Source organism: Lepisma saccharinum, chromosome 24 (genome assembly GCF_977018435.1).
Source record: "Lepisma saccharinum chromosome 24, izLepSacc3.1, whole genome shotgun sequence".
Classification (NCBI taxonomy): domain Eukaryota; kingdom Metazoa; phylum Arthropoda; class Insecta; order Zygentoma; family Lepismatidae; genus Lepisma; species Lepisma saccharinum.
The window spans coordinates 54,105,943-54,133,655 of record NC_139252.1 but is presented as its reverse complement, the minus strand read 5'-3'; the positions used below and the strand labels follow the sequence as shown (position 1 = coordinate 54,133,655).

At 38.1% G+C, this 27,713-nt stretch overlaps 3 protein-coding genes across 6 annotated transcripts in view; 1 reads left to right on the top strand and 2 right to left on the bottom strand.

Moving 5' to 3' along the window:
- Nucleotides 1-3,163, bottom strand: part of LOC145978426 (uncharacterized) — a 38,325-nt gene extending 35,162 nt beyond the window's left edge. The window contains exon 1 of one of the 3 annotated variants that reach the window (XM_083111062.1): nt 3,065-3,163. The gene's annotated coding sequence lies outside the window, so the exon portion shown is untranslated. Of the gene's footprint in view, nt 1-2,762; nt 2,987-3,064 lie in introns of those variants that run through there. The other 2 variants (XM_083111063.1, XM_083111061.1) reach the window with 2 other exon arrangements.
- A 252-nt stretch (nt 3,164-3,415) lies between these two features.
- PIG-Q (phosphatidylinositol glycan anchor biosynthesis class Q) lies at nt 3,416-16,124 on the top strand. The gene is made up of 6 exons (XM_083110998.1): nt 3,416-4,286; nt 6,151-6,286; nt 7,091-7,235; nt 10,633-10,825; nt 13,224-13,338; nt 15,821-16,124. The coding sequence occupies exons 1-6, from the start codon at nt 3,495-3,497 to the stop codon at nt 16,009-16,011; spliced, it is 1,572 nt and encodes a 523-aa protein (XP_082967124.1). The 5' UTR covers nt 3,416-3,494; the 3' UTR covers nt 16,012-16,124.
- A 9,454-nt stretch (nt 16,125-25,578) lies between these two features.
- Nucleotides 25,579-27,713, bottom strand: part of LOC145977990 (nuclear distribution protein nudE-like 1-A) — a 61,200-nt gene continuing 59,065 nt past the window's right edge. For both annotated transcript variants that reach the window (XM_083110345.1, XM_083110348.1), the window contains one exon: nt 25,579-26,547. In XM_083110345.1, coding sequence (XP_082966471.1) covers nt 26,487-26,547 — 61 coding nt within the window. In that variant the 3' untranslated portion in view covers nt 25,579-26,486. The remainder of the gene's footprint in view (nt 26,548-27,713) is intronic.

Genomic DNA, 27,713 nt, shown 5'->3' with positions numbered 1-27,713 from the left:
CAATTCCTCATTATCTAACATTTTTTTACGGTGCCCCACAAACCATCCACACATAGCCCCAAAAACCATTCACACATAGCCCCACAAACCATTCCTGGTAAGGTTAGGTTAGGCAAACATAGTTAAAATATGGGGTTGTAAAGTAGTGAAAACACAAAATCTTCCGGTAAATAATGAGAAATCGTACATTTTGCCGGTTGCGATCACGGACCCCCTTTTTCTCGAAATTCTACACATGACCACCAAATATTAACTGCAGATTCGTGATTAGCCCTAAATTATTGAGTATGCGAAACATGAATGAAATCGGTGAAATATCCGGTATTGTAAAATTGCTCCGATAGATTTTGAGCTACAGCTGTTTAAAGATTTTAAAAAGTTCGAAAATTTTTGGAGCAACATTGGTGGTACTACCAATGTATCAAAAATTATCAATTTCTGAGATGTCAAGATACAGAGCATTGACTGATTTCACACTGAATGATACCTTAGTGAAAATTTTTAACGGTGTTAGTTTCCCTAAGCTTCGAAATTCCTTCCGCAATAGCTCCCAGCATTGTGAAGCACTTCCTAAGGTAACAGTTCATGACATCGGAGATACATTAAAATCGGATATTTTGTGTTTCCCATGGTTCGTACTTACCAATTGTGTATTGCGGAACATAGTTCAAGGAGCCATAATGCTTTTTACACGAAAACAAAGACAATTTTACACATACAGAGTGATTTTTTTGATTCCTTTCTTCGCTTCTGTGACACACAATATGGCGTGCACATTTTGACTCAAGTTGTGGTTATGCAGTGTTTCCAACCTTCTTCACTGAAAAATACCTACTATCGTGTATGTCACGTGTGAAAATTTTACATTATGCATGGGTAGCTGACGGATAGCCCCACGAACCATTATGCACGATACCTGATGGTTAGCCCCACGAACCATTCACACATTTCACAAACCATTTCCGATAAGGTTAGGTTAGGTTAGGCGAGCATAGTGAAAAAAAGGGGTTGGAAACACTGACAGGAGCTTACGTCATCAAACGTACGCAGCATGCAGTTCACGTAGTGCAAGCAATGGCAATTGTGCGTTGGTGAGATATTTCTCTTGAAAAATACATGATTTCCCGGTCAAATATATTCCACGATGAAAGAAAATACCTCGACGAACGTTGGAAAGCTTGGAGAAACTCATTTCCGTAAGTAGTTTCTTCTGTAAAAATGAAGAAATGTGTCTTCAATATAACGAACTGTTACCCTTCCTAACACTGCTTTCTCTCTTCTTTCTTTCAGTAAATATGCGATATCGCCCGGACGGATTTCTTCAAATTTACAGGAGAAAGTACTTACTGAAATGAGTTTCTGTAGCATTCTGGACGTTCTTGGAGGTATTTTCTTTCACGGGAAACTAAAAACTTCTTATTTGAATGCTGCCGAACAAGAATTAATCACTTTTTACGTAAGAAACTTGCATTTCCTGCCATTGTTTCCATTGTGTGCGTGCAGATGGCGAGAGCGTCGAAAGTCACACTGTCTCGTCAGTGTTTCCAAACGTGCATTTTTTACGAGAATTTTGTTTTCTTTTTTTTTTAACTATGCTTACCTAACCTTGCCAGAAATGGTTTTTGGGGCTATCCGGCAATGGTTTGTGGGACTATCGTGAATGTTTTTTTGGGGCTATCCCTCAGTGGTTTGTGATGACATAATGAACACGAAAGTAGGTATTTTTCGGTTAAGAAGATTGAAATACTGCATACCCACTCCAAAACGACAAAACACATGCACGGCGCGATGATCTATGACGAGTGCATGCCATATTGTCTGTTACCCAAGTGGAACAAGGAAGACAAATAATCACTCATAATATGAAAAGTTGATACTATTTTATGGAAAAAGGCATAACTTCACCTTAAAGAATGTTCCGCAATGCAGAAAAGGTAAGTACCAGTGGTAAAATTAAGGAAATAAATGAGTTAAAGGTGTCCGGGCATTATCGCATATTTACCTTTCTTTCTTTCTCTCTGTCTCTCTCCAGCCCATACTTTCCCCGGTCTAGAAAGATAGAAAGAAGAAGAAGCACCAGGGGAAGGGGGAAGTGAACTTCTCTCTCTCTCTCTCTCTCAGGGCCAGGAAGTGGGTGCTGGGAGTATGGGGGTTGGGTCACCCCCTGCCCGCCACCAAAGGGTAGGAGAGAGAGAGGGAGGGGGAGAGAGGGAGAGGGAGGGAGGGAGAGAGAGAGAGAGAGAGAGAGAGAGAGAGAGAGAGAGAGAGAAATCTCGTATATCTCTCCAACTCTCTCTCTCTCTGTAGGGAAGTAGAAGGAAGGAGAGAAAGAAAACTCCCGCTAATGAGAAAGAAGTGTGTGTGTGTGTGTGTGTGAGAGAGAGAGAGAGAGAGAAGAATAGGGCTCTAAAACTTGCAAAAAATCATTAAATATTCGGAACCGTTACCGCCAATCTCGTTAACGAGACAATAAAATACAGCCAAGTATGTACTACATGGAAGAGTGATTGACATTTGGTTATCTTCAGAAAGGGTCGCCCTTTACACTCCAGAGAGAAGAAAAATATAGGTTGCAAAGAAACACTTAAACTCATTCAAGTCACTTGCAGATTAATTATATTTTTTTTGAATTACATATCAGTGCACTTTGCAAGTGGGTTGTGAAACTAACAGAAGTATGACTTTCAAACATGCAGCACTTCTTAACATTTAACGTGGTGACTTAATTGCATAGAAAAATACAACCTTACACACAAATTTACCTTCTTATATCTTCGTGTTAAGTTGTTCAAGTTAAATCAGGTAAAATACATCCAAAAAAATGACATTGACAAGCACTCGATATCCTTGATATTTCACTCGTGATCGAGGGTTTTCAACCACTCTTTCCCTCGTATTCTATTGTACTAGTGTAGATAAATTATTTTTACACTATCCGTAACATACTGTTATTGAAGTTGGTGTAATGTGCATAGATAAACAAATATGGCGCAACTTCTCTAGCAGACGACAAGAAAAACCTTGCCGTCGGCATTAGAAATGACATTTTTGGGAAAACACATACCTACTTTGTCAAACAAAAACGTTGTATTTCTTTCCCTCTCTTAATGGTTTATTATTGATCATCAGCCACCAAGAAGCTAAAAGAATCAGTAAATGAAAAATAAAGTACCTCAATTCAAATTTCTGTGCTTCACTTTGGTTTCATACAACGTGAACATCTCTGATCGTTTGCTGTACATTTCGGATCGATCTAATATTTTTTCTTTTCATATTTATAATTTTTTATAGAAGGCCTTCTTTATTTGTAAATTTGCTTGTAGAAAATATAATATACTTATTCATTTAAGAATAATCGTGTTGTATATAGTAGAACAAATGCTTTCGCAGCGGGTAGTAATCTGTGCGGGTACCGTTTTAATGAAGTGTGGTGTTGTTGTTGTCTTTAGAATTGAATTAGGGAAAGTATATTTACATTAAAATTTACTCAAACGATGAGTGTTACTATAATTTTTCTTCCTAGCTCTTTATATAAGGAACGCGAATGTTATATGTGTGGTGTCATAGAGCACAACAAGGAATTAGGAACCAATTCTTATTATGTTCTATGTGCTTTACCCGTATCGAGAAAGAAGTTTCTGAATTCTCCAGTATTAGGATACTACTGTGACAGTAGAGCAGTTCAGTTTTCCAACAGTAATGTTGAATCAGACACAGAAAATTGGTTGTGCGTGCGAGCAGAGGGAAGTGATTTTGTTTTGTCAGAATTGGTTGTTTCTGGATGCAAATTTGACCTGTCTGTACCAACCAAAGTGATTTGTATAATATATGATCCAGAGACTTTCCTTAGATCAGAACTTTTGTTAAATCAGAACACTTGGAAAATGAATTCATTTTCGATGAAACAAGACCATTTTATAACTTTAGCTCAGCTTTTGCATGAGACGTTTTCGGATTCGCAATCAAACAATGATCCATACAAATTTACCGGCATAGGAGGAACGCTAATGAATTTTACCTTAGCACTGTTGTTAGGTGTTAGAACAGTTGTGACTTATTTGAAACCAGTATTTAAATACAGCACAATTGGTATTCACTTGCAGAATTTCCTTGAAAGCCTATGCTGGGCTTTCAATGCTTGTCAGAGAGGTGGCCAATATTTGAAAGTGGGAAATTATGTTACTGCAACAGCACTGGACATTGTTAGTGGAATCTTGATTCTACAGTGGCTTCTGACAATGATGAGTGTACCTGATCTTTTGACTTTATTATTAAGCACAGCTGAGGTATGTATGTCGTTTTTAAAAATCTTATTTAGTAGTAGTAGTAGGTAGCGTGACTACTGTGTATGGGAAGGTGCATAATAATGTTAACAATACTTTTAATAATACTTAGTAATTACTTTTGGGAGGCACAGGGGCATGTGCCCCTCCCTGGTATATCACTACTGAAATGTTATTTTTCCTCTTGTAAGAGTTGTTAAATTTGAAGAAAAACATTAAATAAAATGCTCACAATTAAAAGAATCATTCTATATGTGTATTTTTTCATCAATTTTAATTTCTGCAAGTAATCTAAAGATGTAGGAACTTAATGTAAATGACCCTAAGTATAAATTCCTGAATCAAAACTGGATTTTCTTGAAGGTATTTGATGAAACGTTTAAGCTTGGTGCTACACAAGAAAAATTAATTTGATTAGGGAATGTGCAGAATTAGTTATTAACAGTAAATAACATTCTTTAATGTTCATGTATGAATTCACACCATATATTTGAAGCATGTGGTTAGGGCATATATTTGCATTCTATAAATTATATGTTAGTTTTGTCCTGTTTCGCCATGCTCATGGTATACCTTAGTTGTTCCAGATAAATATTAAGAGTGAAGCCTTTGACCTTCATTTACCTATGTGAATTCTACAGAGCATTCCGTGACATTCGCTATGAGACTCGGCGGCAAGCGGTCCGGCATCAGCGCTTGTCTTTTCAGGTGAACGGGGTCTGCGACAGTCTCTAGAGTCGGCTATTAAAATTACAGTTTTCATATTGTGTACTAACCTTGACTACAGAAGGTGTTGAAAATGATGTCCCTCTGCCGCAACACATTCCTGGCATCACCGAAGGAAATTGGCATTTACACGTGCAAGTTCGTCTATTGTAATTCTCCTGATTTCTCGTACAATACTGTCTTTTAACTCATGAATGGTTGCGGATTGTCTTTGTATACTTCATTTGGTACTTGTTTACTATCCGTTGGACAGAGTTCTACAGAATAAACTACTTACCATAATAAGTTCCTGTAGTATTGTCTAACATTGGGGAGGTGTTTTGTGTGAAATTCAGGTAAGTTTTCCGTATCCTGGAAACGGATTTCTTCAAATTTAAAAGTTTGTGGCTTATTTTGGGGCAGGTGACTCTGGCTAATTTCTAACATGCCTTTAACAGGGAATATATAGAAAAAGCCGGGGAGCCGCAGTGTAGAGTGGCGGGGTCGCGTTAGGGGTTGGGAGCGGTAAGTTAATTACCCCAGGGGCGGAGCCCGGAATGGGTGGGGAATTTGAGTCAAAAATTTCAAACAAAAATATTTTTTTTAGGGCTTAAATTTAAGAATTTTAGAGGATCTAAATGCTGTGGTTTTTGAAACACCCATTTCTTGTGAGAAGCGGTGGAGAGATTTCCGAGGAGGCTATCTCATCGAGTTTTTCCTCAGTAAGTATGTGTGGGTTTTTCTTTATACTTTTATTCAGAACTGACCCTGTTACTCTAAACTTTTTTACGGGGTTTAATATAGTGATCCTATGTGGAACAGGAACACCAGGAAATTTAGTTGCAAAACCTCATCGCTCTTCCCCACAATTCCTCTTTCCGAAGTAACACTCGACAAGATAAATCCTTTGTTGTAATGTAAACTTTTGTGGTACCATATTAAGCCACAATGTTCAACACGCGGACACAACACAACTTCCAAGGGAGGATTATACTGGCGTCAGTCTGCAACGTCAACAGAAAGGGAAAAAAGACAGACTGTAGCGGACCCTGTTCACCGGGAAAGACAATCGCTGAGGCCGGGCTGCTTGCCGCCGAGTCTCGTAGCAAATGTCACGGAATGCTCTGTACAAACGCAAAATGTAAACACATTTCTATTTCAGCATGTTGTTGATACACTGCAAGACCTTCTGCATTGGTTGATGGGTATTCCAGCAGGGTTGAAGTTAAACTTTGCACTAAACAATATGTTAGGAAATTTTTTTCTGTACCATATAAATCTTTGGTGGACATTCTTAGGTAAGTTTATCATATATTTTTCTGTTTAATGATGTTAGCTAGTAACGTAATGTTTATTCTTCACTTCAAAATTAGATATTATATTGTGCGAAGGTTATGTGAGTGACCGTGCTTGCAAGTTGCCACAGTGCGAAGTGTTGAGTCTTTTCAAACGTAAATTGTTTGTGGTAAAGGCAAAGAAATGTAACCTAATCAAAATGTATAAATGGTAACATTAAAACTGCAGAGGTATAATTATGTCAAGATTACCTTCTAGGACTGGGATAAAAAAAATGCCAAAAAAATACTGTAAATAATCAGCAAACCTGTAAGTACAGTATGCGCCAAAATATACAGTACTGAAATAAAAAGACGAACATTACATTGTTGTCATCTGTCAGTTTATTTATCCTGAAAGAAACACTACATACACACTATTTGCGAGTTATAACTTCCTTTTTACTACTGAGAACACGAGCGGCTGGAGCTATGCCCCATCGACAAACGCACATGCGCGTTCGAGGTGTGCGAGTTGCAGTACTGAATATTTTGGCGCATACCATATATGTCTAATCCTGTGCTCATAGACATACATAGCATTTCATTCATGTTGAAAATATGTACCAGATACCCCAGATAGTCTGCGGTGGTGTTCTGGTAACACTGTCACCTTGTGATCCCTGGTTCAATCCCCGGTGGAGGGAGACACGTGGTGGTTCATATTCCACTAAATTTTAGGTGCAGTCCCGGGCCTAAAAGATTGTTTGTCATATGTTTTCTTTTATTATTAATTGCAACTTACAGGTCACATTTATGTCTTTTCAGTGGTAGCAAAACCAATCCTCTACTTCACACTTCAAGTCTTCCATTTTTTCGGACACCTGGGGATCACATTCCAAGTTTCAATATTAGCTGATCTTCTAGCTTTGGTCAGCTTCCATGTGTATTGCGTGTATGTGTACGCAGCAAGGTACATGCTATTTTGGTGATATTTGAGTTGTGTCTCAAGTATGTTGTAAAAGTAGAGATGTATGAATATTATTTTGTTAGGGTCTGACTACCATGTGAGAGACCCAGGTTCAATCCTTGGTGGGGGAGAATAAAGATTTTTCCCCCCTGTTCAAGTGGCTCTGGCACCCACCCAGCATCATACAAAGTGGGTACCTCGGGGAAACTCTGGGGCCTTAACTCCAAACGCCCTATACACCTTCATGGCATGGTGCGAAGAACAGTGGAGCATTTTGCTTCTTTACTTTTACTTTGCTAAGGTATATCCAGATTTTAAATTATATCAATTTCAGATACAGTGGATAATCTAAAAAACTGAATATTCACATGAAGTTGGGATGTCAAGATTACTATTTACTTTTTCAAGGTGAGTCAAGTTATTCAGGTGTTTAGGTAAATGTTACATGCATCTGATGACAAGATATCATCCTAGCTGGATGATATGCCCCTACAATGACACATATCGACCAAGGACATATTTAGGGGGGTCCAGACCAAGACTACTAGAAGGAAAGGCTGGGGTCAGACACGCCTCTTTTCGCGACTGCCGGGGGTGTGACGTCATTGGGCGGACAAAACCCAGCTTAGTCTTTACCCCATACGGAAAGAAACGTGGAAAGGTTGATCTGTTTTGTTCTTTTCGCTCCTTTTTTCTTGTATTTCTGGATTGTTGGGTTCAGGGTGCGAAATCCTGGAGGGGACGAGGGGGATTTCCCCCCCCCCACCAACAATCTTGGCCACAAAAAAAAAGACACCAAAAATTTACCGGGGGAAAGAGTTTTTGTTATAACAATGAAAAGATAAGCAATTACTTTTAATTTCAAATATACTTTACTAAGAATAATATTGAAAACACACACAAATTAGTGTAATTGTGAGTGTTGAATGCTTTCTGTCTCAAGAGATCATTAACAAATCTACATCAATACGCACAGTAAAAGTAAAACAAGAATGCAAAACAGTAATAACTATGAAATCTAATTGATTTATATTAACATAGTGCACAAACTAAACAAAAACTTACACATAATAAAACCACTTCAACTTCACTTCAATTTATTAACATCTTTAACCGGTTAGTAAAGGAATTAGTTAGCTGCTTTACACTATCTGATATGTATGAAAGTAACAAATTAATTTCTAATTAATAATCACAATAATTATTTTAATTTAGTAATTTATTTTTACTTTTAATAACATTACAAATATGTACATCGTATAATTCACACATATGTTTGTGGGGAGGGGGGTTGTAGGTTACGAACTTTCTCCCCCTCACCAGTTTTCAATGATTTCGCACCCTGGTGGGTTGTGAGGTGTTGCAGTTCACAATGCTTTCAGTGAGGTGTTGCAACGTGTCGTGATCTCCGATGAAAAAAAAAAACAGCGGGCGACAATATATAACTGAACACATCACATCTAACGAGACTTGTGGATTGCAATACTAGTAGTCTCATTACACAACATCAGGCTACCATGCACTTCAAAATACACAACTTGCTATTTATATACGAGAGATGCGTAAATGACAACGTAGTTCAACTTCCGTCCTCCATTGTTCTATTATTTATTCAGTCAAATTTTCATCACAATCCCCCCCCAAAGTTAAGTGGACTCAACCAGCTTTCACATACCCGCCTGTGGGCACCCCTGTTCGACATTCCACTGATTATATATATGTATAAGTATATAAAGTGACCCTCGACTTTCTTCAGTTCTATGTCTCAAGTTTTCGTTCAGTGAAAAGTTTTTTTAAAGTGTGTGTACATAATACACACGGAACTTCCTCACATTCCTCCCTGTGTAGTTCAAAGATTCATAAGACTCAGAATTGTAATCTGAATAAGGAAAATTAATTAAGAAATAAATACCAATAGTCGAAGCAAAGTTGCCAAATTTGAAGAAGTTAAGTGAAAACAGCTCCTCTCTCACTCCTAAAAGAGAGCAATAGACGAGATTGTTTTCTTTTACATATTCAACTTATCCATAATTTTGGCTTTCTGCCTTTCTTTATTTAACAAAATTATTTTACGCATTCAACATATATATTTTTCTTTCTGCCCTAACAAAATGCATTACTAGGTGTATTAACCGCAATTTTACATGAAACTAATGTTTCACAGAGGAATGTGAGGACATATAAACTACCGATAAAATGTGTGCGTAAATGGCTGTGTAATCCAACTGTAAGGACATACGTTATGTCGGATCCTAAGTAAGTCTGTGTATTCACTCCCAATTAGCTTCTGGGCATAATTGCGGCTCTTTTTTGTTCATAATTACTGCTTTGATTCTGCTGCGAAGCCGGAGCGTAGAGCGATCTGTCCGCTCGTGACGTCACGCCTGACGTCAAGGACCACGTGATCAGGTATGGCCCCTGCCTTCTCCTCTACTAGTCTTGGGTCCAGACCCAACCCCCCAAAGACTTAGCAAGTGCTAAAATTAAATAATCAAAATATAATAGTTTAGCATGTGTTACGTAATTGATTGTTATTTATTTCTGCTAAACTTATTGGAAGGCAAGGATTATATTGGGATCATTTGGTCTTGACGGACATTTCCAAAGATACATGCATAAAATATTAAGCAGGAACTTAACTTTTCGTCATTTGAATCTAATCATCTTTTTTGTTATTCAATAAATATTTCATCCTTTATCTTTTTGACATTAATTTCTTTGCCAAGCCAGTTGTTGTTGTATAGATTTTGGCGATCTTAGCTACATAATGACTACATGCTGCTATAGGTGTGTTTCACCTACGTAACAAACTGTTGCATTGTGGTAAAATTGGCTGCAAATACTGGGGCTGTGTGCATCCTGACGTCACATGAAAAAAAATATTTTTTACCATTTTTTCCAATTCACCTAATAACAAGAAAACAATATTAATTAAAATGATTTAATATAATTAATCTAATTTTATTATTATTATTGAGACACTTGATCAGATCTCCCCCCCCCCAAAATGTATTTCTAGATATGTGCCTGGTTTGGACTTATCCATAAAATAGTCAGTACTAAACCCATTAAATGCTGCACATGACACATATTGGTCACCAGATGTTAAGTTGTGGTCCTCTGATAGTTTCTTACGTATTTTTCTCACCCAACGGAAAGAAATGAAATCTGGCTTCTGCCACTGATTAATTTATAGAATTTCCTGTATAGAGTAAATGGATGAGGCTTTATAGTGCAGAAAACCTTGTGAAAATATATCTCTTATAGTTTTCATGTTATAAGCAATTCAACTGTGGGTTACGCAACTTTTGAAACACACTGTATCTGGATAATGTACGCACTCAAGTATCCATAGATTTTTTTTATACTTAATTCATTCTTACTTTTGTTCATGTTGTAGGTTATACAACCTGGAGGTGTCTGGCTTATTAGCATTATGGCGCCTGTTCCTGGGGAAGAAGTGGAATCCGTTACGTGGCAGAGTTGATTCCTGCCATTACACCTCGGACCAGTTGTTTGTCGGAACTCTGGCTTTCACAATACTGCTCTTCCTGTTACCTACAACATTCATGTACTACATTGTGTTCACTATAGTAAGTAATAAAATAAAAAATTGGATTTCTTTCTATTTGGCAATTTGTGTTTTGCAACTTTGTGTTGAATGATGATACCATAAACGAAAAAAGATAATGAAATATCCTTGCTCTATCTACACAGGAACCTTTGGTGAGCCACCAAAGTGGCAAGTTATAAAACTTGTAAGGGAGATTTCAGACCAAAGTAACATGCGACACTTGGGAACGAGTGAATCAACAGCAACGTGGCACGACAGGACACACAAGCCAGCGTTCAATGTGTAAAATCTCCCCTGAGAGTTGGCACTTTTGTTTTCATAGATGTCAACTCCTAATGGGAAAACCTGGGAGTGGTTAGCACATTGTGCTACGACACCAGGTGTTCGAATCCCAGCCTGGGCATGTCCATTCATAAATTTCATCATATCATCACTTATCCCAATCTTCGCCAATTAGCCAAAAGTGGCACAAAAAGTGAAGTAAAATAAAGAAAATCAATCAAATCCTAATGGAAAATCCAAGATGTTCACAATATTCATAGAAAATAATTGGTTGGTAATTTTGACACAACGAGCATATACACGATTTTATAACTTTTGCGAGGTACTGACTACGAAAATAATTAACAGTTTAGTTAAAAAGTTTGTAAACATGTGAAATGTAAGAGCTGCTAGGGATCCTGGAACACCTCGTAGTGGTTTCAGCAGGATGGGACCACGGCTCGCACACAATGAACTTACTCGGGCAGCATTTCCCCAATCACGTTGCAGTGGAACCTCTATTTTATATTTTTCAGGAGACGACACTGAAATAAACTTAAAATGCAGGAAAATTTCATGTCATTTTGCTATATTTGGATTATCAAGATTGAATGTATAATGCAGCAAAATGTATATTGAAAAATGGTGATGTGAGGTGATAATCCATGATGAAAACCAGATTTTAATCCTTCACTTTTTTGGGGGGGGGGATATCTAAAGGAAAAATTTCATGTCAATAAACCTAGAGGAACTCAAAGAGAACATCAGGCATGAGATAGCCACAATAACTCTCAAAGAGGTCATGGAAAATACTGTGAGAAAAGCATGTTTGTGAACAATATGGCCAATATAACTTCATTCTTAATGTAAAATAAAATCCAAGAATAAAGCTTTCATTTGCAATATAGATAGTTCAATTGTCTTATTTCTTTCAACAATTACATGGAAAACAAATCCATTAGCTTGTTTTGTGCCAATGTGTACATGCCAAACTGATACATTTAAATATTGAATATGGTTTCCAATTGGCCGTAGTGGCTCACTCGGTAACGTGTCTGACTACCATGCTAAGGTCCCAGGTTCGATCCCCGGCCGGTTCAAATCTGGGAACTTTTCTAACGTTGGAAGCGGCCCCGGTGCCCACCCAGCGTCGAATGACATGGGTACCTTGGGGGTAAAGGCAGTCAGGGGCGTGATGCTGATCACATCACCCCCACTGAGGACCGGATCAAGAAAGTGTGGGGCATTACCCCCACACCCCCTATATGCCTTCGTGGCATGTGTTAAGCACAGGGGAGCACTTTACCTTTTTTATGGTTTCCAATAGGAGGCGGCTCTTCCCCCACTTTCCCCAAGTTATACAAAATGCATGATAATTTGATAGGATCACAGCCTCCATTGTCTACAGCTTGATGGCTTCTCAAACACAGCCTGTTGAGGCTCACCTAGCACTTACATGCAGCAAAAACTTGAATCCCTCCAAATTGTGAACTGAATGATATATTTTCACAAGCTTTTGAGAAGTAACTGGAAATTAATAGGCTTAGAAAACAGGAAAATCAGACCCCCTTTCTGTCAGCATATATGTATTAACTATGTTTACTATACTATGTAATTATTCCTATTTGGGATGTGATAGATTAATTGGTACTTTATCGGTATCGGCCAACATAGGCATATTGGTGTATCGGTAAAATTACCGATTATTTTATCGATCTGATATATAAAATATCTTATAATTTAGTGCAAAATTCAGCCATTTTCTTATAATTTTTATGGATAATCTTCATGCGAGACTTTTTTTTAAAAAAGTAAATGTCTAAATATGTGCATTGCAGACACCTGGAAACAGTTTTTTTTTAGGATGGCAATGAACTATTCAGGTTCTGCAAGATCGTTTACAATTTTATATCGGATCGGTAGAGTATTGATCATGGGTATTGTTAATTTTATATCAGTACTTTATCAGTATCAGCGTATTCCTATTGATATGATGTGCAAACGTGTACCTATAAAGTACCCATATGAATGTACTGATATCCTGTACCAATCCAATAAAAGGTGAAAAATTTCATGGAGGCGTAATAGGTTCTGTTGTTAATTGTTAAGATATGTCATCATTTTTAATTTTTTTCTCAAATGTTTCTTGTTTGCAGTTAAGACTGGCCGTGATAGCTTTAGGAGGAATCTTGACTCGGTTGCGGTATCTGCTGCAGGCTCTTCCGGCATACGTTACAGCTCTGTGGTTGGTTGGATCCCCATCCGCTGCTAGTAAGATAATTTAATGTTTATATTGGTTGTAATGTAACTTCAAATACAGCAGTGTGGATGTTTTTGCAACTTCTATGATAACAATTTACTTTCTATCTTACTGTATGATGTAGCACACTGCTTGTGACAACCCCACACAGGTAATACAGAAAGAGATAAAAATCAGGCAATGCAAGGCTGGCTCCTGCTGTTTGAGCCTGCATTTTTTTGCTGAAATTTCTACATAGTAGAATTGGGGTTTTCATCGACTGGTTTGCTTTACATTGTATCTGAAGATATCCTTTTGGTGGTTACATGGAGTTCACGTTTGATTTTCCTGTGCATTTTTTAATTTATTTTTTGCCGCAGCAAGACAGTACATGCCTGATGAAGCTACCAGACAGGTGGCAAAATTGATCACAAACAAAAACTGCACAGTGCATGTATTACACCTGCCACAAAATTAGTTTGGTATTGACGCTTGTGAAGCACGTGGAGAAAACGGGTCCATGTCACTGCGGGAGGGTGGGTTGCTGGCATGCGAGCCAATCAAAATCTTCCCAGAGCTTCACCCAAGCCCTGGTTAGCTAGCAACAAGACACATTTATCTCGGTGTTGCCACTTATCGGGCGATTCTTCCTGCGATCAGTTTTCATGTTGGTGGGAGTCGATGTGTTTGTTTGTTGCGTTGCTGTGATATTTTAACCAGTCCGTTTGTTTAGTGTTTACTGAATTTAGAGTATTCTTTGTTGTATATAGCATGTTGTTTTAGTGTTATTTTTTGTACATAATTTTGTGTGTTCTGCTTGAATGTGTCCTGTGCTTGTGTGAAGAATGTTGAACACAGGAGACATTACTCGAGATGACAATGTACCAAAGAGGCCATGCACTAAGAGAAAAAGGAATTCTTCTCAAAGGACAAACGTGGGAGATGGTTTGTTCTGAGCGAAAATAATTTGAGCAAGAGAAAAACAATGGGGGTTCAATCATTTCTGTAAATAAAGTTCTGGATAGAACTGCTGCTGCTGCCAGCGTGTCTAAGAACAACCACAGGGAAAGAAAAATATAATGTGGTAGAAATAAATAAATAAAGGCAAGACTTCAAAACTGGAAACCCCAGGAAAGAAGTGGAATATCAGTAAATGCATGACAAATTTAGATACCTTTCAGCAAGATGCTATTCGTCGCCATTTTACTCTGATTATAGATGGAAAGATCATCCCACTGTTGAGAAACTGCACGTTTCGTTGAAAGATTCGGGACTTTTTCAAGGTGGGGAAACATCTTTAAGGACAGTCATAAAATCTCTTGGATTCTCATACAAAAAACTTAATGGGCGCAAAGTAAAATATGGAGCCATGTGGAGGTCGGGCTACACACATTCTCGACCTCGACCATATTATGGAGGTGATGTGGTTCATCAACCGCCTTTACCCCAGGTACTCACTTGGGCTAGGTCGGGATATTTGAAAAAGTTCCGTGGGTCTCCCACGTGAAAGTCAGATGTCCCACCAACTGGACTTTGTGAAATTCAGTTGCGGTCTGATTGAAAGATGGGCAGATTTTAACGGTGACTTTCGAAAGAAATCGTTACTGCAAGTGTATATATTCAGCATTTTCAGAATGGATTGAAAAGGTAACCTGTAAACAATGCCTGCTTCGTTCATGTTGTAAGGGGAATGGAAATGAAGAAAGAAAACAATAACACATTTCATCAGTTATCGTTGTTATCCCGTTTTCCTCGAAAAACAATAACACATTTCATCATTGTTGTTCCTTTTCACAACATGTTTTCCTCGACACAGCATCAGATGGCTGCAATGCGTACCGTACCGTATGATATGGCTACACCGTGACACGTGTTCCTTCAGCTCTCAATACCGAACTAATTTTGCGGCAGGTATACAGTGATTTGTTTTATTCAATCAATCAAGATCCCAATTTTTGTGTGTGGAATTATGAGTTCCGGTTTATAGGATTCCGCTAGCTCTACAGATCACAAAAAACTATGGATGATAGAGGCTGTAGTGCACACACTTTGATATATTGACACAAACACTAATTGGTACAAGCAAAAGGCAGTGGTAGTGTCGCCACCTTGTAACACTTTAAACTCTTAGAACTACAAACAAAAGATGCACACCAAGCAACAGTACAGCGATTTCCAACGAGGATGGTGGCAGTGGCCACTGAAATTAATAGAACAAAGAAGAAAAAACAGTTTCGCGGATAAAGCGAGTACTAGTTTCTCCGTATTTAAACTCTAGGTTGTCCCGATTATCCTTACTGTGCATAAGTGGAACAACAAAAGGCATATATAAAAAAAATACCTTTTGGTTTCAACCTCCAGGTTCTAATAAGAATTTTACAAGTTCTCACATAAGTTATTTCATCTTGGACCCCTGAATGAATTACAATCGAGGTTCCATGCAGTTTTATTCTATTTCAAAGAAATAGAGCATTTGCTGCGGAATTTACTTTTAATTTTGTTCCATGTTAACAGGCAGCATTCACTTGAAGCTGAGGGAACACCAGCAGGATGGCGTTCTTTTTCTGTCAGTGGAACCCGTCGCCGAATCATGGTGGAAGACTGTGCAGCCGTGCGTTCCTGATCCTGTGCCTTCGTTGCCTGCCGTTGAATGGCAAAAGCTGATCACAAACTTAATAACTGGAACTCTTATTTATCCTGTGTAGAATAAAATGAGAGAAAGGGAAAGTGAATGAGAACATTGTTTTTCTATAAAAATGTTAATTATGCATGTATGTAGTATCATTGTACATATTTTACAATTTATTAAATTGGCCGAATTAAATGTGCATTTTTTTTTTCTTCAATATTCCTAAGGTAGAGTGTGTACACTAATTCCGTTAACAACTCCAGGTTTTCAAGACCAAAAACCAACATTTCAGGCTAAAGAAATTATAGCAAATTCATGATTTTAATATGTAAGAAGGTCACTACGTTTTACATAACCCCACACTTAGAATCTCATTTAACCAAGTTTTTAGAATATTCATTTCACATGTAAAAGTGATGCTAAATACTAATTGACTGTTGGAAAGGGGTGTGTCACTTCACTGTAGTAGATTTCTACATGAAAATACAGTAAAACCTCGTTAATCCAGACTAATGGGGGGGGGATAAGTTGCACGGTTTAATGGAAGTCCGGATTAACTGAAATAACACAGGGCCGCATGGGTTCTGTTGTTTTTATAATTTTGGGTGTTTTACATGTATTTGAACTTGCTGATGCTGAAACTGGCATTAGTTTTCTCACATCACAGAAGAATTTTTTACAATTCACGATTTATATATGTGGTTTGTGGTAATGTATGTTTCAGTGAATTTGAAGTGATTGTCGCTAGATGTCACTGGTACGTTTCAAAATTATTCAACAAGTAATAAAGACGAATAAGCTTTAAATACAGAGAAGTTTTGTTTTATTTAAATTAATTAATATGTTTCTTGCCTAAATGCTGAAAATAATACTATGTAAAACATTGATATATCATTTGAAATTAATTTTATGTGTAACTGTCAAAAGTCCTAATTTGCTTCCATGGTATGTAAGATACGTTGATCTCCTACATTAACATTTGGTTGTTCAGTGTGGTACATTATTGTGGTGTGGCCATGGCATCTCGTGGTTGTCTGAATAGCCCAGATGTGTTTTGCTACATCTGCGGTGAATTTGCTCCCCGGGTACAGAGACATGAAATTACAGATTTTGTAAGAAGAGCATATTACGCATACTTTAAAATTAAACTAGGAGATCAAGATAAGTCGTGGGCCCCACACAAGGTATGTAGATCATGTGTGGAATCTTTACGACACTGGAGCACGGGAAAGCGGCCATCTATGCCATTTACAATATGCATGGTGTGGAGGGAGCCTCAGGATCACAGCAATGATTGTTACTTCTGTTCCTGTGAAATGTAGGTCGAAATGTTAGAAACAATAAGAGGATAGTGTATCGCAATATTCCTTCTGCAATGAGACCTGTGTTGCCCGGTCCAGACTTGCCTGTACTGACACCTCCATCAAGTCTTGAGTGTGTAAGTGATCCTGGTTCACTAAGTGATTCAGTGGAAGGAAGTGAAATGGAAGATGACATTTATGACCCCCCTCACGGATCTCGTGACCCTATACTGTTCACTCAAAGTGAACTCGATGATTTAGTTAGAGACCTAAATTTATCTAAAGAATCAGCTGAGCTTCTTGGTTCCAGACTTAACGAAAATAACTTCCTGGCTTGTGGAACAACATTTTCCTGGTACAGACACCGAGAAAAAGAGTTTGTGCTTTATTTCTCGAAACAAGATTCTCTCGTGTTTTGTTGTGATGTGTCCCGTTTGCTGACTAAGTTAAATTTTCCTTGTCTTTCAACTGATTGGAGGCTATTCATTGACTCGAATAAAACAAGTTTAAAATTTGTTCTGTTACATAATGGCAATAAGTTCCCCTCAGATCCTATTGCTCATTCCTCATTCTGTGTCACTAAAAGAAACCTACAGCAATATGCAACTTGTTCTTAATAAAATTAAATATGAGGACCATGGTTGGTTGGTGTGTGATGATCTTAAAGTTTTGAGCATTTTACTTGGACTACAATGTGGATATACGAAAATGCCATGTTACATCTGTGAGTGGAATAGTAGGGCACGAAATTACCACTGGGAAAGAAAAGAATGGCCAATATGAAACGTTGACCCCGGGTTTAAAGAACATCATACAACAACATTTAGTCAGTCCTGAGAAAGTTGTACTTCCCCCTCTTCATATCAAATTAGGGCTGATAAAAAAAAATTGTGAAGGCACTTAACAAGGAAGGACAATGTTTCCATTCCAGTTCATATGCAACAAATTTCCATCCCTGTTGTACAGAAAAGTGAAAGGTGTTTTTGTTGGACCAGACATTAGGAAATTAATGAATGATAAAGACTTTGAGGAAACAATGACTGTAGCTGAAAGAGATGCTTGGATAGCATTTAAAAGTGTAATGTTGAACTTCTTGGGGAACCACAAAAGTCCTGATTACAGAGAAGTTGTTGAGAATATGTTACTTAAATTTCAAGAACTGGGTTGTAACATGAATCTCAAATTACATTTTTTGCATTCACACCTTGATAACTTTCCACAAAATCTCTGTGAATTAAGTGAGGAACAAGGCGAACGGTTCCATCAGGAAGTGAGGGATATGGACAAAAGGTATCAGGGACATTGGAGTGTTAGCATGATGGCTGACTACTGTTGGGCATTGTACAGAGAAACGCCAGAAGAAAATCACAATTAAGTTAGGAAAGCTTACAGAAGAAAGCATGCTAAACAGAACTGAAAAATATGTATTGAGTAATGATTTTCTTGTGTGCATATTATATACTGCTATATGTTGTTTTCTATATTATATGGGTCCTTTGTGTCTGTCTATATTCGTTTTAAAATAAACATGTTGATGCGTTTAGTGTGATAAACTACTTTTTCTGATTGAAGAAAAGAAAAATTATAATAAAACAGTATGCAATATTGGACAAAGCCCAAATTTTGAAATTTGATTTGTAAGAAAACCTTGCGTGATAGAGAAAAACGAATTTCATATTCGTGATCAGCATGGCACAAATAATAAAGTTCACATATTAAACAAAAAACATTAAATTGAATTGAATTTGCGGCCCTGTGTAACCTAAAATTGGAATTGGAATTGATTTAAAATTTCTGGGTGCGTCGGCACTTAAGGTCATTTCGCACCCTTCTAAAATTCTGACTGAAAATTTAAAAAAGGGGTGTAGATAGCCCCTTGGGAAAAACTAAAAGTGCAAGGTTGTAAAGAGACCTGCACGAGACAAACACGACACATTAAAAAGTCAGAACAAACAAACTAAAAACCTCCTTAAAGACGGTGGAAGAGTCCAGCTCTTCGCAAAAAACTAAAAAATATTTGTTAAAATACTGCTGTCATCGCCCAAGAGGGATGACAAACAGCCAGAAAGGTTAAAAGTCTGCCGAAGGTATGCTTAATAAAACATTGCAAACACGACACAACGGAGGGTCCAGCCCTTGGAGCAGGTGACCATGCGTTCGACGGCTGTGTCCTAGATGCATGCGGGTAAGAATAACTTCTTCTCGCCGAGAGGGACGGGACGAGGAACGCCAAGCACCTATGGTGGACTTAACAGCGTGAAAGAACAGTAGAGTGTGTCTTATGGAAAAATGTCATGTTTGTAAGGCCACGTATTAAGTGACCAGAGTTTTACGAATGTGTCAATGCGGCTTCTTCCCGAAAGTCTACGGGAAACAGAATTCCATCAGTGGTTGACTGCCTTTTCTTTAGGAAGTTCCCCCATGGATGTTGGATGTACTTTTTTTTTTTGCCTGTCCGGATGAACGAGGTTTTGCTGTAGTTCAAAATATGACTTTTCCTAGAGTATGTAAGCAATTGTACTGTAACTACTGGTAATAGCATATCAAACTGTAGTTTTGTCCACAACAAATTTTATATTTCTTGCTTGTTGTTCTTTGTTCAGACCTACTTTTAGCACACTCCTACAAAAATGATGTTTCCATAAAAAGTGAATTCCCGAACTTGCCCTGGTTTTCCAGACTGGTATGGCTGGTGTAAAATTTCCATTTGTGTCTTTGGCTAGGGATAGCTTAAAATCTCTGTAAACTACTACATATTTGACTGAGAAACACAAAACTACTTTTGAAAATTAGGCGCACACAGGAAATGTACTACGTAGAAATTATCAGCGAAAAATGCAGGCTCGTCCAGGACTCGAACCCAGAGTCAAGCCTGCATTTTTTTTGCTGAAAATTTCTATGTACAAAACTACTACTTTATAATCATATATATTTTGAGTAACATAATCAAGACAAACAAAAAATTAGGTCAAAAGAAAGCAGATTTAACCCCATAAAATGGTCCTTTGACCAAAATGGTGGAATATTTGGCAAGTACCATAACATGTTCCTGCCCAGGTGGTTTCACAAATTTCTTCCTTCCTGAGCCAAAGTGGTTTATATTGCTAATTTTTGTTTTATTTTAAAAAATAGAACAGCCAAAACACTTTTATGTGCACTCGACTCCCCACACCTTGTTAGTGATGCCTTATGCACATCATTGTTAAACAGGGTGGCCCAAAAAAAAGGTAACCGAACACACAATGGTTCTACATTTCGGTTACCTTTTTTTTGGGCCACCCTGTACTTGTGACCAATGGCACACTAGGAAAACAACTGCAAGCCATATGTTTCGGTCATAATGAGCAAGATGGCATCACTAGTGCGCACCAGTTTCGGTCATTATGACGACATGGCAGAGAACATGTTAACGGATATCTAGAAATAAGAGATGGATAAAAGTAGCTTTATCAGGAAGATAATTTTTTGTTCTAAAACGAATTCACATGAAGGAGGCTTAGCAGGTGTTTTGTATAGAGCATAATGTACAGAAAAAAATTGTGGATTTTATTTTCAGTTTATTTTACATTCAAATAGATGTTTTTGGGTTTCAAGAAAGGTTGCATCGCCATTAGCATCTAGCTTCTCAAGCACATACATAATCCTTAAAGATGTGAGCAATGTATGCACTCAAAGTATCGGATGCTAATGCAAACTTGGCTTGTAACCCAAGAACACTTGTTTGAATCACATTACCAGGAAAGCTACAATCCCTACTTTATTGCCACTTTTGGCTAATCGCAACGATGAGGATGAATAAGATGATGAAACAATCTCCCCCTCTCTCTATCACACACACACACACACGAGGGTCATTTTTCTTTTAGTGGCAACATGTATGAGAAAGAGATGAAAGAAGATACATACCTGGAATCATTTACAATTCTTCAATGTTATCTCCTGCTGCTGTGAACATGTTTCCAAACATCTGGCAGTGGGATGACATAGATTGCTCCCGTTCGTGCCAGTATGCGCAGAAACTGCCCTGTGGCCGAAATGATGCTCAGGATGTCTGGAAAGCGTTTTCCTCTCAGCGGTTCTTCATCTTGGGCAACAAATCAAACTCGCAGGGACTCATGTCAGGAGAATAAGGTGGATGCTCCAACACCTCGTACATACATACATACAAAAATACACCAATCATTCTCCAGCAATTTGCGAAGTGCATCAAGGTCGTGTGGGTCTGTTGCCGTGCGAGGATGCCTACCACCACACTCTTTCGTGGCTGATTCATGATACTTTGAAATGCCTTGGCCCATCTGGCAATGGTACGATACGGTAAAGCATGGTCCCCACATGCCTCGCGTAAGCCCTTGTGAATTTGCCGTGCATTCCTTGCACGTGCAACCTGAAATTTGATGAATATTCGCTGTTCTTCACGCGTGAACATTGCTCAGGGCAGTATTATATACACACTTCACTTTGTCTTCTAACTACCACACAACAGTACTATTCAACACTATTCACACCTACACACGATCCGTAATACAAGACTAAACAAGACCCGATCGTCTTTTGTCCCAGTGACAACTGACAAGCGTATACCAAGTGTTGCCACTACAAGAAAAAACGGCCCTCGTATATGGTCAACATAATACAAGCTCCACAGAAGATTTTCCTAGTGCCCGAGTAAAGCTGCAAAAAATGCTACCCAAGGGGTACTATATGGAAGATGTTGAGATTTGAGTACCTTCAGAGAAAAGTCACCATGAAAATAAGGGAGAGAGGGAAGGCCAAATCAGGATAAAATTTTATCTGGATATCTGAATGTGTGCATTATCGAGACAGTTTATCTTTCCCTGGCAAGATTACGAACTTGCTGTCTCTATATCCTGGTGGGAAATTTAAACAAAATTAACCTGAAAGACATATTTATTCCTTTTGTTTGGCAACAGCAACAAAGATGAAATCTTTTGTTATACAAAATGTAAATATCAGTAGAGGATCAATGAAAGCATATATTTATAATGTAATAGTTTTAGTAGGGATGTGCCGAAGCCGATTACAGATGTATGAAAATCGGCCGAAATTGACACATCGGCATCGGTATCGGAATCGGCAAAAATCCGATATTTAAACCGGTACAGATTATACTAGAGTTTTTACCTTCTAATAAGCTTTATATTCTAGTTTTGTAAGATTTATTGAAAATTTGGTTATGATTCGTCATTATTGTAGAGTTTTTGTAATAAAATTATTGCAAACTCATTCAGAGGATCAACATAACTATAAATCGGAAATAAAACAGTACATTGCTGAACCAGGATCTGCTGTTGTATTGGTAATTCAAAAATGAATATTCAAACCTGAAGCAAGTCCTGAGAAAATACTTGGGCATACCTGCTGCATCAGTATTCAGTGATTGAGTGTTCAGTGTTGCTGAATAGATCTGCGATAAGAGAAGAAGTAGGTTACTTCCTGAAGTGCTTCCAAATCTCGTATTTCTGAAGTTGAATCTGGCAGAACAGGAATTCATTTTGCATTTCAAAGAACTGCTTGTGTACTAATAATTAATCTCTTGAGAATCCATGTTCTTCTTAAAGGTTCACATAACATTTTGTAGATGCAAATGTACATTTGCATGTCTTGAGAATATATATGTATATACATATGATATGCAATAGAAATGTACATGCTGAAAATAACATCCCATTTCTGTTTAATAATCTTATGTATCGGAATCGGTTAAATATCGGCATCGGTATCGGTTCCAAAAATTATCGGTGAGTACATCGGCATCGGTACATTTTCAGCTTCGTCACATCCCTAAGTTTTAGTATTGCAATTTTAGTAGTTAGTAATTGTGCTTTGTGTAATAATCATGGAAACAAAATTTTACAAAGTGCTACACCACAACTTGAACAAATAACACGTCTCTCTCTTTTTTTGTATAACAAAGGATTTCATCTTTGTTGCTGTTGCCAAACAAAAAGAATAAGTATGTCATTTTGTTTAAATTGCCCAACAGGATAGAGACAGCAAGTTCGTAATCTTGCCGCCAGGGATGCCATTCTTCTTTCCTTTGATCTGCCGCAAACAGAGCTCTGGAACACAACAATGGGGATAAAAATAAACTTGCACCTCACAAAACTATGACTCAAATGTTTCCAAGGTCACGAGCGATCTTCCCTCAACACTTGCGAAAGATTTTGCAATCACGTGCTCAGCTGCTAGGCAGCAGGATAGCTCAGACGAAGCACATGTGTCTGGGCATGAAAACATGCCCACACCAGGGAAAGTGTTAAATATTGATATGTTTTACGGGCTATTCTTTTATTCATCATGTTCATATTTCTCTGTACAGATTTTCTACAAATTTGTACTATCTGCATATCCAAATTATCCATTGCATCAGAAATGGTATAGAATAATTTGAAATCCAAATTTTGTGGACGAAATGGACAAGAATTTGAAAAAGAATTAAGAAAAGACTTCAAAAGTAATCGAGGGAGAGGTACTAAATAGACAAGCCTTGAGAGAGAAAAGCGGCTAAAAATGGGCATAGCGGGATGTGTTGCACTCTTGAATGACTTGATGGGAAAAAGGGTTAGAGAATGCAATAGCATGTGCAAAATGTACGAACCTGCTCAAGAGGTGAATACCCGATGACGAATATTTACACTGCAAAAGGTTTAACCTGGCACGGCTCCTGCCAAAACCTTCTGTCAGTCTACAGGACGACGTTGCCACTGATTTTGGTGCAAGCGAACAAACATGGTGACAGGCTGGGTTGGGAGCAGTCATTTGCGGATGCAAGCGAAGGCAGTGGCAACCCCTGGTAGGCAGAGGACAAAGCAAGTGCTGTCTCCAAGGCTTATGCCAATGGTTGAAAACACTCACGTGATGCCCGGGAAAGTCTGCTAGCGGAAGGAAATCTACGGTGCGCCAGGTTAAACCTTCTGCAGTATAGTTCCGTTGGGACTATCTCTACTGTTATTTCGTGAGTCTATGCTAGTTCTAACAATATGAAATCGCTATGGGCACAGGCCAATGCCTATCTCTACATTCAAGCCTACGAAGGGGTGAAAACAACCAAATCAACCTTCCATCTACACGGTACACCCTGGACTGCATCTTGCAGACTATCAAGGTGCTGGAATCTGGACTCGAAGCCAGTATAATCCTCTGTGGGACCAGTGTTGTGTTGTCCCTACAGATTTGTGATTACTTCTTCATCACCATTCGTTCTCATCTTCGTTAGTCAAAAGTGGCAGAAAAGCAAAGCAACCAATCAAACCTAAGAACCCTGGCACCACAATGTGATACACTAACCACTCTACTACAGAGAACATCATTTCAGAACTCTGAAACACTAAAATACACTGTTACTAAATAGAATGCATACTGTATATTTCTGAATCCAAGGCGAGGTTTTTTGCCGCAATTTCATACCCAGAAGTATGGGCTCGTCCTGCTTTCGCAGCATATGATTTGGAGTTTTTCTTTTCTTTACTGACCTCCCCAATGGCATAGTGGTAACGTCGTTGCCTTGTAATTAAGGGGTCCCGGGTTTGATACCCAGTGGAGGCACAGTGGTTCGGATCCCACTTTAAACTGTAGGTCCAGTCCCGATTAGCCTTCCTGTGCATAAAGTGGACTTAAAACAACAATCAATCAATCGTTTCTTTACTGAACAGAATGAGCTTCCATTAAGCTGGCACTTTACCCTTGAACGTTCACATGCACTTAAAGCATTGTTGTGTAATATAGCACGTAGTGAGTGTTGTGGCGAACATTTTTTTTTATCAATTGTGAAACGTTGTAGATTCCACTTTTAAACTTCATAGTAAAGTGTGATATAGTGTACTTCTTGACTTTATTTTACGATAATACCCATATGCAATGGATCATACCAGTACTTTTATTGTCTCCTTCAGTTACTTGTAATAAGGTAACCATTTGTAAGTTTTGAAAATAGTTTTTTTCTGTAATCCCTTGCTGAAAAATAGGGGGTCGTCTTGGATTTGGAGTCGTCTTGCATTCAGATATATACGGTATTTTAAACCACGGTGTATTCAGTGAGGAACATACATGTACACTGCAATTATAGCTCTTTTTCCAGTCTTACAACAGGTATCCTACATGCTGGCAGGGGAAGTGAGGAGCTGGGAAGCAACCAACCCAGCATGATAAACTCATGAGCCTGTAGAATGAGGTGTGGGCAGAACTTCCTCCACTCGACGTCGTAACTCTTGGTGCCACCATCGTTGTCTGGTTTGTCTGCTGCCCCACTTCACTTGCCAGCATGTAGGGCACAACCCATCAGATAAAACAAACTATTAAACATAATAACGTCTTATGAATTCAGCGATTAATAATTAACTTTATTTATAAGCTGTACAGAAATCACCTGATGTCATGGAAGAAGATTCAAAAACAGAAAAGCAAATTTGCTCTTGCAGAAAAGGAAGAGTATACAGGATTATAAATTGGAAAATAAAGTACACTGAAATCGATACAAAATACAACTACTTTAGACAGATTTGTTTTAGATGAAACAAATTTCATAACAACAAGAACTGATAACATTTCATAATTTAAGTACGACTATAGAAAGGTGCCAAATCACAAATCTTTCTACACAAAACACAACAGTTCTGTGTGCTAGTAATACTACACATTTCTGCACTATAATTGTTAAAAACTTTTAAAAGGCATTAACAAGAAGATAGTACTAATATTCCCGAAGATATCATCTTGATTTTTTTATGCACTAAGCAGAAATTATTGCAACCGGAGTAATGTAAATTAACGTAATTAACAGACGCTGTGGTATTCCACAATTTAACCTCTCCAGACTCAAGTTAAATTTATTTTTAAAGAAATTTGTTTATTTTCAAGAATACTGATTGACACCATTCAAAAACTGAAAAAAAGCTTAGTGATGTCCGACACGTTAGTACAGTTTTATTTACAATATGAAGCAAGGAGTCAACTGAAAGGAAAGTTGCCTAGCATAGGCTTTGCATAAATATACATAATAGAAACCTTGCCGTAACAACACTATCATCTGTTACCCATGCCTCAGTACACTCGTTACGCGAAAGTCTAAATACATGCTTCTCGATTGGCATGTTCGTCGTCCTCCTCCTCAGCAACTTACACAAAGGCACTCAACAGAAATCACACGCATGAAGAGAACTCACAGGATTTGGACTATTCCGTGCCTACTGAGGATAATGTCTCTCTCTCGGAAGTGTTCTTGTGCACGCTATGCTCTGATAAGGCTCTGGACTGGAGTTGATGATGACCCTCGATTGGGACGCCTGCCCCTAGAAGATTAGAAGCAAAATATTCAGTTAACAAATCATTGCATTCTGTAGAGAGCAAGCACGAACACTAGCCAAACCACAGCATTCAACAGGTAAGGGACTTGATATTTTTTTGCAAATGCGACAACACTGAAAAGTGTGTTTACATATGTTCAATGGCATATTTCAAAGACATTTTCCATACATTTAAAAAGAGTGCAAATTCACATGCAAAATTGTGGCCTTTTTCATGAATTTCAACACATTAAAAATACCATATTTACTCATGTATAATGCATACTTTTTTCCAAAATGTTTGCTTCGAACAACAGTGATGTGCATTATGCACAGAATAATTGATTGATTGAATTGTTTTCATTTTACTTCGCTTTTTGTGCCAATTTTGGCTACTTTGTGAAGATTGGGATGAGCGATGATATGATGAAATTGATGAATGGACACTCGCAAACATCCATGCCCAGGCTGGGATTCGAACCCAGGACCCCTGGCATCGTATCACGATGTGCTAACCACTCCGCTGGCTTGGTCTTGCTTTCTTCTACTACAGAATAAACAAAGTGGTTACAAAAGTGAAAGCTTTGGGATGCTAAACTGGTGAATACAGAGGGGGGAGGGGTGTGACTCATTGTATACACTAGACAATATTCCCCTCTTGGTCCACATAGCAACATGTATTATACGTATTTACGTGTGTATAACATGCACATTTCCAAAATGTTATCCTAAAAACGAAATGATTCAACAGCTATATGAAATCATGTGTAAACCTATGTTTCCCACAATTTTTCACTTTATATCAGAACATTTTGTCTTACTGAGCAAACCGCATGTTGGCCAGAGATCTAGTGCACACCTACTATCACACGGGAGTCGTAACATAGGTACTTATGAGAGAAATGGAAACTAACTTCTTGAAACAGGCCATGTGACTTATAAGTTAAAATACTAGTTTAAAAGCACGATGAAGGTAAAATTTTAGGTACATCTGGCAGAGAAAATAGTTACAATAATCCAGTCTTTTGTATTTGGTGCCATATATGATAAAGTTTGCATTTTTTTCTTTTTAGTTCACACACGTCATGCTTGGTAGCGCTGTTGTCGCTTTTGTGAAAATTGCGTCTTCTCACAAGATACAGGCATGCGGAAGTCGATCAGGCAAGCCACCA